This window comes from Rhamphochromis longiceps, linkage group LG18 (genome assembly GCF_057381845.1).
Source record: "Rhamphochromis longiceps isolate RC_006_pf linkage group LG18, R_longiceps_female_GT1.1, whole genome shotgun sequence".
In the NCBI taxonomy this organism is placed as follows: Eukaryota; Metazoa; Chordata; class Actinopteri; order Cichliformes; family Cichlidae; genus Rhamphochromis; species Rhamphochromis longiceps.
The window spans coordinates 4,081,823-4,095,296 of NC_140574.1; the positions used below are offsets into that span (position 1 = coordinate 4,081,823).

Genomic DNA, 13,474 nt, shown 5'->3' on the forward strand with positions numbered 1-13,474 from the left:
ACCACAGCCGTAACCTTTAGCTGTTGTCTCAGCTAAAACACAACCTGATGGTTTTCTGTCTGTTAAAATAGAGTAAATGACACACTGAGCTTTCCAAGGTACACTCTGCACTGCTTGATTATCCTCTTCTAACTCTGATTGGTTTCGTATTCCGAATATTTTGAGGTTCGATGTGGCAGCTTTTTATGCGCTCCATTGTCTTAAGAATTCAGCTGGTTACAATGTTGCGAAATAGGAAATGAGGGTGATTACAATGAAAGAGCGCAAACACTGTCGTCTGACAGCCTGACCACTATATGCTTAAGGTTATACTTAGCAATATACTTAAGTTTACGTACAGAATTTACTACTACTCTTAAATAACTTGTTTTAAACTACGGTACCACCAGAGTTTCTTTCTTTTTTTCTTTTGGACCCCTCAGGCAGGGAAGTTTAAGACTTTCACTTCTAAGCACTGGGTTTGTTTTCTGTCAGTGTTTTACTGCCTCTGAGCTGCTAATTAGCTGCTAATTGTTACCCTGAAGGTAGACTTTTAAACTTTGCAAAGGAATAAAACGCTTAGGTTAAGGGTTATAGACTTGGCAGCGCTTTGTAAAAAACACATACAGATATCTATTTTTCCACTGTGAAACTGTAAAAATCAAACAGACGATCTTTGAATTAAAACAAAATTCAAAAGCTAGAAAAATGTTCTGCACCACCTTGTGTTTCTCCTGAGGGCCGCTGCCGGCTGTGTGGGCCGACTTTTTGACTGAGGATCAGAACTGAGGCTGTTTTTGTCATGCTCTGTGGTGGTCAATGAAAACACATGATGCCCTCTCTGTAACCACACAAAAATAATTCTGAGTCATTCAACATCATATATCAAACGATATCATTTAATTAGTCAACACAGGATCCATTAAGTGCAGTTATTAATGAGTGGCAGTCATGGCAGTGAAGAAAGACCTGAGTGTTTAAATACTCGCCTCTCATATGTGATCTCCCACTAAAGCAGTTTATTTCTAACTTTCTAACCACGTCCGATTGGCTGCAGTGTGTTGAACTGGGTCAAATTAAATGTGACTGAATTACTGACTTTACTGTACTTGCATTTAAAAAGATAATTTAAATGCATTTCAGTGGCAAAGAGTGAGACGACCAATACTTGAAACCAGATCACTGACGCAGTCGTTGCCCTCCATGACAGAGCCGACTGCAGACTTTTTACAGGCAGGTTTTCAGGCTCATAAAGGTCGTATTTTTGATACCCTGAAGTTAGACTTTGGGTGGAGGATCATTTTAACACAGAGTCGAAGTCCTGCCCAGCTGCCGCAGTACGTGGCATGGTTCACAATGATCTCTGACACCCACACACATTTCTCCTGCAGGTCCCCCAAAATCACCAAAGCGGTCTCGGTGCAGACCCTCATAAAACATGTAACATGCCAGCACCTCCACCCATACACAGAAAGGTTCGCTTCATGGTGTGTTTGAGAGAGAGAGGGAGGAAGAAGAGCTATAAATCGCAAGCTGGCACTTTCAGGCGAGGCAGGAAGCTTCTCTCACTGGATTTAGGGATTGTGGGTAATCAGATCCAGTCAGGGGGAGGCGAATGAAACAGAAGCTGGTGTAAAATAAGTGGAAGAGGAGAAGGAGGAGGAGGAAGAGGCCAGCTCTATAACACAAGGCCATCTGCTCATTAATGCTCATAAATGCCACTCTGCATTTTCAATTATGCGGGTACCTGCCTACATCGAGCCACATTGTTTTAATGGAAGCCCCCCCTTTGAGCTGGTGCTGCAGATTTCAGCAAAAATGCCCTCCCCACCGCCAGCAAAGAAAATCCTGGAAAACCTCCAAACGCTCGCTGTGCACAGAAGATGCCACCATGGCAGGTTTAAGTTTGGATAATAAAGCAATAAACCAGAGATGCAGACCTCTAATTCACATTTTATTAGCTAATTCTCTCCATTTCTTATGAACCTGATTTCTTTGTTGGCTCAGTAGCATTCTTACAACTTTAGTGTTGCAGAATAAGCCATGCCTTCATCAGAGAATTGTATTAACCACGCCCTAAATCTAAATATATATACGTCTATATCTAAATCTAAATGGAACACGAACAGGTGACTTCTATAAATTCAATCCTTGTACAGTATTTGGGACTTGCATGTATGGAGGTTACTGCCGGGACAGGACTTGACTGACCTGCAGTAAACACTGACCTTGACCCTGTCCGGCTCTACTGGGATGAACTTGGAATGCAGACTGTGAAACACCTTACCACACAGTAGAAGTGATGGACCTCATTAATGCTGTGGATGAGACCAAGCCTTTGCAGGCAGGTTCCAACATGTGAATGAAAGATTAAAGGCAGAAGAGTGGAGGCTGTTAGAGCAGCTCACTAACACTCATGTCATTGGTTCAACATTTACAAATGGTCATATTAAGCAGACAGCCAGGGTGTTTGAACACTGTAATAATCGACAGTCAGAACAAGTTTGTCATTTAAGAACAAAACAAAAGCTAGCACACTCATGCCTGAAGCTTCAATACAATCAAACTTTTTCATTTGCAAACTTTGGCTTGTTGGGCTGCTTTTTTTATGGCTAGAAAGGCTCGAATTTTTAAATTGCAAAGCTGTCGAGGTGTTTTTCTGCCCAGCCTACAGGTTCCCTCCCCCAGCAGTTTGTTTCTGACCTCCTGACCCATAGGTGGGTGCCGGGTCAAACCCAATAGTCTCCAGCCTTGTTAATTATTCAGGCATGTGGGGGTCACAAAAGCCCTGCAGCAAAGCCTTATGAAAACATACCTGAGAGGGTTTCTCTTGGGATTCAGCAGGATTTCTCTGTTTCGCCTGCTTTGAGTGTCTGACACATAATTTGTGACCAAAGGAAGGAATGGATCACAGCAAAGGAAGAGAGCCTGGTGGAGCGGAAACATAACTAACTGTGCAGATTTAAGTGTAACATGAGACGAGCAGTTTTCTAAATGTGAAATTTTATGGTGTTTGCGTTTTATCAGTGTTTACATGTAGAAATAAGCATCAGTGCCTTTTCATGAGTTTCACGTTAAATAATGACGCATCCCAGGTAACTTAAAATACTCGTGAGATCCTGTTAAAGATGCTCTAAAAGCTGGGGAAGGTTTTAATCATTCTTCACCATCTGTGGGGGACATCCAGACAGGACTGGTGACCTGATCCTGGATGCTGTGGAGGAGGTTGGTGTCACATGGAAGTAAAGGCTGTTGCAAACACTGGTAGGGTAAGAGGCGGTGCTGCTATAGGGGGCATTAGTGCCTGAAGAAAAACACCTTGAACTCAGTCCATTGTTGGATAAGTAAGCAGCAGAGACTGGATCAGCACAGCTGTCTGGGCTCAGATTGAAAACTCCAGCTGTGGGTATTTTGACATTAGTCTGACGCTGGGCTGGAAGAAAAAGGTCTAATCCCTTATACAGGGTTAGATTTTTAGCACGAGTCGCACTTCAGTCTAAGCTCAGGCTTAGCTGCACTTCACTCTGATAATCAGACTAAACTTTCTGAGTTAAGCCCCGCTCCCACTGCAACATCTGCAGACGTCTGGTCAGCCTATCATCACGTCTCTTATCTAATCTCAAACTGTTCACACACAAGAAAGCACTCAGCCAAACAGCACAGTGTAAATATGCAAAAGTTTGTGTTCATACATAGACTGTGTAGTGCAGGAAATGGCTTTGTCTTCATATACGTTCTATTAATACAGTGTTCTCACACCTTTCCCCCGTCACACATCACCAGCAGCCTCTTTTATCAACTTTAGCAACTTTTGGTCTGAGATTTGATTTTGTTTGGATGTCGTGAGCTGTAAGGATCCAGTGTGATCAGTGTTATTGGATGCTGCCATTTATAAATTACCCACAATTTTATGTAATGAATGATGCATTTGTTTTTAATTGGCCTTCCGATTATCAACTCCAAATGGTAATCATGTGTTTTTGGAGTTTCTAACAAGTATTTCTTTCTTGAAAAATGCATTTTTTTTTCATGCAATAACCTGTATACCTTTATCACTCGCACGTCTACACTTCTTATCATTTTATAGTGTGCAATGTTCCAGTAATCTAAAACAGGAGGCTTTGTGTCATGAAGATGAAGGAGGTCCTCACCTGTTTATAAATCTGTGTATTGAGGAAGAACAGAGACTCGCTAAAGACAATAAAACAAAATATTTCCCTCTAAGTGTTTTAGTTTTTATATTTCTGGCTGCACATTATTTCTTATTTTAATTCTCGATTTTTACATGTTTAAAGTGACAAAAAATGTGAAGTGTAGTTAATTCAGCATTGTCTTAAGAATTCATAGTATGATTTACTAAAATGTGCTAGTAGGTCAGTTAATATTTGCTTTACTGTCAACATGTTGGTTAAAGGAATGCAAATGTTCCAGATCCTCTGGACACCCCTAACTTACACAGCAGATTAGAAACAACAATAAAACAATAAATATAGAGTGTGAGACCATCTGAACGTCCCATGATGCAATGTGGTCTAGTTATTTACTGTAAAAGGGTTAATAGGCATAGACAGGGTGAGATATAATCAAGTATCTGTTGAACTCACAGAAGTGTGTAAGTGTGTAGGACATGACGTGCAGAGGTGCCCGTCGAACCTTACAAGGTGCATTCCACACCAGCTCGACAAGTAATTTAATCTTAATCTTCTTTTATGAAAACAGCTTCTATCGGTCGATGAGAACATTTCACCTTTGTGGGGCGATCGTGGCTCAAGAGTTGGGAGTTCGCCTTGTAATCGGAAGGTTGCCGGTTCGAGCCCCGGCTTGGACAGTCTCGGTCGTTGTGTCCTTGGGCAAGACACTTCACCCGTTGCCTACTGGTGGTGGTCAGAGGGCCCGGTGGCGCCAGTGTCCGGCAGCCTCGCCTCTGTCAGTGCGCCCCAGGGTGGCTGTGGCTACAATGTAGCTTGCCATCACCAGTGTGTGAATGTGTGTGTGAATGGGTGGATGACTGGATATGTAAAGCGCTTTGGGGTCCTTAGGGACTAGTAAAGCGCTATATAAATACAGGCCATTTACCATTTTTGTCCCAGTGAAAAGAGCCAGTACATTTCCCAGATTCAATTACTTGTGTAGACAGATTTTTTTTCTCTTCTCTCTTTGCGTGTCGCTCCTCATCTCGGTTTCTCTTCCCTGCTCAGAAACTCTTTCACTCTCTAGCAGAAACTGAGGCTCTTTGCCTCAGTACAAAGAGTCTGAGTGAGGTCCAGAGCTGTGGAGGCAGTTCGTCCAACACAATCAGTCGCCTGGCTGCAGACTCCCTCCTTCCTGCCTGTGGGGGGGCTTTTGCCTTGGGTGGCAACAACACGGGGGGAGCCAGGGATTAGTACAAAAGCAGGGTGCTGTATAGCTCCGTGTGTGTGTGTGTGTGTGTGTGTGTGTGTGTGTGTGTGTGTGTGTGCCTGTTTAGGCATCTTTGTGGGTGTGTGGGGCTCTCTGCCAGAAGTCTTTTAGGTGACTTGCGTTTAACAGGCCTTTTCTGATTGGCCCATTTGTGTAGAAGAAGTTATTCAAATGAGTCACATGTGAAAGCCTTTAAAGTTTGACCTGCTGCTGGTGAGACGCACTGCTGAGATCTGCCGTTTGAATCACTAAAACTTCATTTTCCACCTTTTTTAACTTCAGTCTCTTCTGTCATAACATCGACACTCATGCGCTGCCTGTTCATGTCAGAAGTTATTGCAAGTCACCCAGAGAGTTTATGTTATCTCCAGTCCTGTTCTGTGTCCATCAGGAATGTGACACTGACTTTAAGGATGTGGCCTCTCCTGCTACAAGTTCAACTTTATTTATAAAACTCTGCAAAAGCAAGCAGTGTTTCCCAAAGCACTGTCCAAGAGACAATGACAAGGCTGTCAAAGCTCTGCTTTTTAAGATGACCCACAAATAGGTTCTCTCACTACTTTGTTGAGGCAGTTTCACATAAATAAGGTTTAAACATTATTTCTAGTTGTACATTTCATCAACTAAAACGCTGTAACCCAAACCATAAACTTTTCCTAAAACCAACAAAGACTTTTTAAATGCCAACAATAAAAGTAAAATTAAAAGCATTAAGGTCCAAAAAGTGAAGGTTGCTATGAAGTTTATGCTCTAAATAATTTGAATTTAAAATACTTTAAATTTATAGATCCAAAATATGCATTAAATGCATGTTAAAGGGATTTTATCCCTAAGCTGATAATCACTCATAATATTTGTAATAGAAAATTAAATATCTGAATAATGTTTTGCAGTCTTTAGATGTAAATGAGATGGTATCTTTCCACTTTCCCACATACAAAGTCATCTGCAGACATGTCGAATAAAAGAGAAGTTCAGCAGGATGGCTGTCAGATCACCTGGTGTAGTTGTCGGGTAACAAAGAACATTTGTGCGTTGTCAGATTAGCTGTCAGTGGTAGGCGAGGTGATGTAAAGAGCATGAATGTTTTTCATGGTGCTGTGACTGTGTGGTATGTCCATCAGGCCTCTGAACCACCATAATGCCTCGAGAGGACGATCTGTTGTAATGCAACCCTGTCCATATGTTTCCCACTGCCTCTCTTCAAGTGGAATTTCCTCAATTTGCTGCCAGCGTCATTATATAAAGCATGCATCCAATTAGTTTCCAAGGTGTTGTAATATTTCTGTAGTATCTGCTTGGATTGTGGGCTTATGAGTAGAGGACTTTAGTCGACCTTTAAGTCTTTGCCTCTTCGGTAATGTGCAGATTCTGAGAGGATTATTTTAAATGAAGGAAAGAAAGTCTGTTACAGATGATCATAATGTGAAAAATAATTTTTTGATATATCAGTTATTTAGTTAACAAAGTTAAAGCAGATGTATTCACTTCGAAGTATTCAACAGTGTCAAAGTTTTATACCAAAAAAAGATTAAATTCCCAATTCTTTGTGCCAAAACTGACTCCGCCCCCCAGAGCTGTTGCTGATTGACCTTTTTCTAGTCAGCTAACAAGTTTAGTGGGCTGTTTTAATGCACATAAGATCCAAGTTACAACATCCTTGTACTGAACTCTCAGCCTGACTTATGTTAGATGAGCTAGAAAAACAATAAAAAATGAAAAATGAAAAAGAAGAACGTTACTGAAGCTGAACTAAGGCTAAAAAAATATCCATGAATGTTTTTAGTCCCATCCTTAGTTTCTTTCAGGCTTTTTTCTCCTCCCTGCATACAAACCAGAACACAGAAACACGTCTGTTCAGTGGTGAAGGAGCTACCAGCAGGAAAAACCACATGTCAAACACTGATCTCTCTGAGGGGAGTCACCCAGCCATTATCCAAATGAAGAGTTTTCTTCCTAAATAAAGTCCCATCTACTGTCACCAAATGTTTGCAGATGTGAGAGAAACTCTCATTTTAAAAAAAAGGAAGTTTTGAGGTGTCGTAAACAGGATTTCATAACAAAGGCAAACAAGCGTGCTGTGGTGCTTCCTCCTCGGGGGTTAGGTCACATAGCAATTTCGGCCCGCAGACATTTAATTAAGGCTCCCACCCAACAAAAACACATTGAAGATATGTTGAAGATAATGGTTTTCACATTATTTTCACTCAAATCTAGAAGCAATCTTGTAACTCAGGGGTCATCTTGGAAATGCCTCTGGGCATCTATCTACTGCCTAAATGAACAGAGAGGAAGCCAGAGCTTTCATTTCCATGTTCAGTGGGACGCAAACACTGCGTGAGTCACCAGTCAAATCAGATCTTTTTTTTTTAAAGGCAGCTTAAAAGGTTTGATTAATTTTTCTTTGAATAAAGTTTAAAAGTTTCATCACATTCTGATTTAATTATTCAGCCCAGATCTCCAGCTCATCCCACCAAACTAAGTAAAATGATAAGTATTCTCGCCTATATCTTTATATTGATTTAAAAGTAAAGATGCCAGCAACCCATAGACTGTATATAAAAGATGGATGTAGCCACGGTGCCATCCCACAGTTTTGAAGCCCCTAACTGAGCTTTTCCATTTTAGCTTCGCTGACATTCAGATATCACAAAGGGACACTTCTTACTTATAAAGTGTCAGTTTTTCAGTCAAAAGATTGGCCAGCTGCTTTATTATCCCCATGGATGCTGATGGGAGCAATTCATGATCCAAATTATCCTGATATGTCATTCACAGATCCAGCCCATAAACTCATCAGTGTTTACTGAGGTCACAGTAAATAACTGAGGGTCATTTTTCCATAGACTTCTATGCATTTACTTCTTTTTGCATCCAGAGGTGTCGCCCCCCGTTTGTCATTTCTATAATTGCAGGTTTAGGTCAATTCTACATTTATTTCACAGACTTGCAAGCTGCATCCGTCTTTTACCTACCAGTAGCATATTTATAAATTGAGCTATTTGTATATATCAGAACTATTTTGTTATATTTTGTAAGTTGGAGCAACTGTAACTACATAATTTCCTCAGGGATTAATAAAATATTCTGCTGGTGATTCTGACTTGCATGGATTTCTTTTCAGTCTACTTAGCACGCTCTGATGTTTCCTGACAGTATCACTGGTACGCTTCCTTCGAACCTATTTTCTCCCAGGCTTCCAGAAAAGGTCAGAGGAGCTGTTACTGCTGTAGTTGTCTTACTTATGACCACTAAGTGTAACTTCTTACAGGTCTTTAGTGTGTCTGTTGAATAATGCATTTTTGGGGAGAGTAATCTAACAGTCGGGGGTTGCTCTCGGTGTCTAGGTTTTCAGGGTTGATTATTAACGTGACTCGCCTGAACCTCACACTGTTTGGCTGTGGGTTGCCAGGTTCACGTTAAATGTCACTGTGATGTGCGTGAGGGTATCCTGCTGTGTTTGACAAGAAACTTGTGTTACCGATTACAGCAGTAGAGGTGCAGCTGGACATTATGTTGGGTGATTCTACACCCCTTTCTGTCCATTTCTGTCAGTCGTGTTGTGTTTAATGTACCTCAGGCATCTGATAAATGTCACCAGGTTATTCAAGTGAAAACTTCTAGAATCCGTGTGTGTGTGCGTGTGTGTGTGTGTGTGTGTGTGTGTGTGTGTGTGTGTGTGTGTGTGTGTGTGTGTATACCAAGTCTGTAGTGGGATGAAAGTGGTGATTGTGGTTCAGGCAGATGAAGCTTGTCAGGTGGTTTGAATAGCAAAAATCACAGTCATCAGCACAGCGCGTGGAGAGTGGCTGTTGTAAGCGTTGGCTCTGAGTGTGTGGAGTTTGCTGCCCCATATACACACAGCCCCTGCCTGTAGAATAAAGTGGGGTTATTATAAAGGACTGTAGCTGTTGAATGACTATCCATGACTAAATGATGCTTTTTCTCTATTTATAGAATAAAACTTAATCATTGTTGCAATGGTCATTCAATTGTGTGCTTCATTGTGGCTGCTGTATCCTTACAGGGCATGAGCTTGCTGCATTTCAGTTTTGTCGACCCTCTGTGCTCACCGATCAGTGAGAATAGATTTCCCTGATCTGGTCGCCTGAAGCACACAGTTCTGTCTTTGAGCAGAGAGGTCAAACCCACCTGTTCTGTTTGATGCTCTGTGTTAATCATCCAAAGCTGCTCTAGTAGAGTGTATGAATAAAAATGTGGGGCTAGAAAAAGCAAAAGGAGCCATTCTTAACTATTAGTTACTCATTTTTGCTGTTTTGTTTCCCACATGAATCAGGTTTTTCATCCCGTCATGCTTCATGCCTCCCGTGGCTTTATGTCACTTCTTATTTTTATGATATTGACTTTCACGTGTGATTTGATTCATTGACTGGTTTCAATACAAGAGCCAGGGATCCTAAGTCAGTTAGCAGTGCCCAGTGCGCCATCTAGTGGTTGGGTTTTGAATATTTCCCCAGAACATCTCGATGCCATGAGCTGTGTGTGGAACGCTAATATTAAATTTAACTTATAACCAAAACTATAAGTGTGATTTGAAACCTGCTAAAGAAATCCATTAAATGAATCTTCTTATGACATCACTGCTTAATTTCTGAGGCATCTTCGAGATTGTGTTTATTTTTCTTTCCTTTCCCTCAGTGGAGAGAGCGGCGCTGGTAAAACAGAAAGCACCAAACTGATCCTGAAGTTCCTGTCAGCAATGAGCCAACACTCGCTGGAAGTATCATCCCGAGACAAGACGTCACATGTGGAGGAGGCACTGCTGGAGAGCAGGTAAATTACACCTATCATTACAAATTAACTCCATAGTGCTATGGGGTAATGGCTCAATTGCTTTCCTGGTTAATGATCACGTCCTTTCTTCACTCTAAAGTCCCATCATGGAGGCCTTTGGGAACGCCAAGACTGTGTACAACAACAACTCCAGCCGATTTGGGAAGTTCGTCCAGCTGCATGTCAGCCAGAAAGGCAACATCCAGGGAGGCAAAATTGTCGACTGTATCCTTTAAAACCAACTTGATGTTAAGTGGCCTACGCTTCCTTTCCCTGCTCATTTCCTGCGCAGGCTTAGCATTAAAGGAGGCCATGCTGTAAGGGGTTAGCAAAATTGCTGTCAAGGGTAAAAATACAGCAAGCAAGAGAGAGCCACAGCTTCCTGTTCATTTATTAGCACAAATCCTTCATTAGGAGCACGAGGATTGTAACATTAAAATAAAACTGATTTGACTGTTTTTTTGATGATGTTATTCCTTCATCTTTATTTATGTGTTTATGTGTTCACATGTGTTTTGAAAGTTTATTTTAAAGTCCAGCTACAATTCATGCAACGTTTAACTAGCTGGTAAACACAGAATTGAAATTTTAATACATTTTAATGCTGGTCTTTGCTTAAGTTGTCCTATTTGAACATTTCTGCAGAATTCTGTTAGCAGTTTTGTGCGTGCAGGCTTTTTTTGACTGTTTTGTTCCTTGACACTTGACACTTTTGTGGCTGCAGACCTCTTAGAAAAGGTGAGTGTTCTTCTTCCTTCCTCCCACCAAATCTGTGATTAGGGTTGAATCAGGAGTGCTGGAGGCTGCTGGTTTTCACTTCACATTTTCACTTTGTGAAATATGTTTGTAAAGAAGGGAGGTGCAAGCAGCTCCATGGAGTTTTTGTTATCTTGTTGTAAAAGCACACCATCTTTGGGTTCAGTTTTAGAAGTTTAAACTAACTAAGGCTGCTGTTCTGTGTGTTTGGTCAAATGTGAAAATTAGCATTAGTTTTGATGTGAAGATGTATATTAACTCTCCTCTTCCTCTGCAGAACCGAGTGGTCAGGCAGAACCCAGGGGAGAGAAACTACCACATTTTCTACGCCATATTAGCAGGAACCAACAACCAGCAGAGAGGTGAATGATGGGAAAAAATACCATCATTTAATTTAATAAGCATTTAAGTAGGAAGGTTAACACAGATGAAGTTATGAGTCAGTGCAAACAGACTTCAGGCACAGAAAGAGCAGAAAGCTAACGTGGTTCAAATGTGTCATAGATGTTGTAATTAGTGTGTTTCTGTGTGTCTGCAGAGGCGTTCGGGTTGACCCATCCTGACAGCTATCACTACCTGAGACAGTCCAGCTGCCAGGATGACAAAACAATCAACGACAAGGGCACTTTTCAGGATGTTCTGGTGCGCGTGATTATGTTGCATTTACTGATTTAAGGCTAAAAGTAACAGTTATTTGCACTTTACTGTGTGTGCTGTGTTCCAAAACATTTGGTTTTGGTCAAATTTAAAATGTGGCAAAAACTTAGAATGCACAGACTGCACATACTTTTCCTTTTCCCTCATAGTTTGACATAAATGATATTTCTGTATGCTACTCATGATTCATAATCACAAGTCAGAGTAAGAAACTTTTGATCCTGGTGACTGAAAGCTGAAATCACTGCTGCCAAACCAAAGCATCAGACTTATGGCTTTAAATCAGTCCAAACCTCAAAGAACGCCCTAAAGTCTTTACAGCTTCTCAGGACGGATTGTTTCTAACAGCAACTTCCACCCAAAAGAAATAAAATCAGCTGGTGAGAATTTAAACATGAGGCCACCAGAGGCGACCTGAGGTTTTCATCCGTTCTTTTCTCCTTGTGTGTTTGCGGTTCCCAGAACGCCATGCGAACGATGCAATTTACAGAGGAGAACATCAACGAGATCCTGCGCCTCCTGGCTGGGATCCTCCACACAGGAAACATTGAGTTCGTGACGGCCGGAGGGGCTCAGATTTCCTCCAAATCAGGTAGAGTTTACCCTTCCCCTCCACACATTTTTCTTCATATGGTTACAATGAACTTTGGCGAGCTAATTATGGTCCTACAAACACATAAGTCTGGCACTGTTGTCAACAAAGTAGTTCTCATGATTAAACTTAACCACGTCTGAAACAAAGAACTTTTTTTTTTACTCACAAACAAAATGTTTAAAGTGTTTGTTTGGGAAGATTAGAATTAAATACTTCCACAGCTTGTCATTAGTTTGGTTTCACTTTCCTTGAAAACTTTTCATTCAGAGTAAAATATTCAGACTTCAGGGCACAAACAAACCCAGGATCTAAGCCGTTATTAACATTGTCTCAGCATGTTAAAACTTTAATTTCTGACTGTTTTAAACTTTCATCTGCTTTCACTGTGACTTCACCTTTGGGTTGATTAAAGGCTAATGCATTTCAAGGTCAAAAGCCAAATGGAAAGGATGCTGACGACAGTGATCATGGTGTGAATGAGGACCAGTTAAATAAACACGATGTCTGGTTTCGTGGTTTCCTCCACTTAAAATGACATTTTACGTCCAAAGTCGTTAACGGTGTGTTTCATTTGTTGGCAGCACTCAGCTGGACATCTGAACTCTTGGGGCTGAACTCGGATCAGGTTGCCGAGGTCCTGACGCACCGGTCCATGATCCTCAGGGGCGAGGAGATCTCCACACCACTAACTGTGGAACAGGTCAGTTGTACTTTAAACATCCCAGATCAAAGCCATCCCACCAAATAAAAATGGCTACAGATAAAAAATAACAGCCATGTTTTGATTATAATGGTCCTTCCTTGTTGGGCCTCTAATGCATGTGAGGCCAAATCAAACTGAATCTCAACACCTTGCCACAGCCATGAGTACACTGATACAAAGCAGAGTTAGCAGTGAAGGTGATAAATATGAGATGGAAGGAAAAACCTAACGCTTGACTCAAGGAAAATGACATCATTAATTAACATCATTAATTAACCATTAACAGTATTTGTCAAGAAGAAGTTTAGTTCGAATGTTTGTTCAGGAAAAACTGGCTTTGCTGTTCTTTGGTGACAAATGCAGTAGGACCAGTTCTTATTGGTTGAAAGAGCTTAATAATATTCATGGAATCAGGTGGAAAATCTACATATTATAAACACAGATAAATATGTGCAACAGAGATAAAAAAAAAAAATATCCTGACTTTCACATCGTGAGCAGTCATACTATCTACTGCATCCATCCCATAATGCATCTCCACATTTAAACCTTCAACCTCACAGAGAACAATTCTTCACTAATTTTAGCCT

General features: G+C 41.1%; 1 protein-coding gene across 1 annotated transcript in view; it reads left to right on the forward strand.

Moving 5' to 3' along the window:
• The window catches only part of myo10 (myosin X), a 128,765-nt gene that overhangs the window by 75,597 nt on the left and 39,694 nt on the right, over positions 1-13,474 (forward strand). The window contains exons 5-11 of the mRNA XM_085388128.1: positions 10,039-10,173; positions 10,274-10,398; positions 10,898-10,911; positions 11,207-11,291; positions 11,468-11,571; positions 12,049-12,178; positions 12,763-12,881. Of these exons, the coding sequence (XP_085244254.1) occupies positions 10,039-10,173; positions 10,274-10,398; positions 10,898-10,911; positions 11,207-11,291; positions 11,468-11,571; positions 12,049-12,178; positions 12,763-12,881 (712 nt within the window). The remainder of the gene's footprint in view (positions 1-10,038; positions 10,174-10,273; positions 10,399-10,897; positions 10,912-11,206; positions 11,292-11,467; positions 11,572-12,048; positions 12,179-12,762; positions 12,882-13,474) is intronic.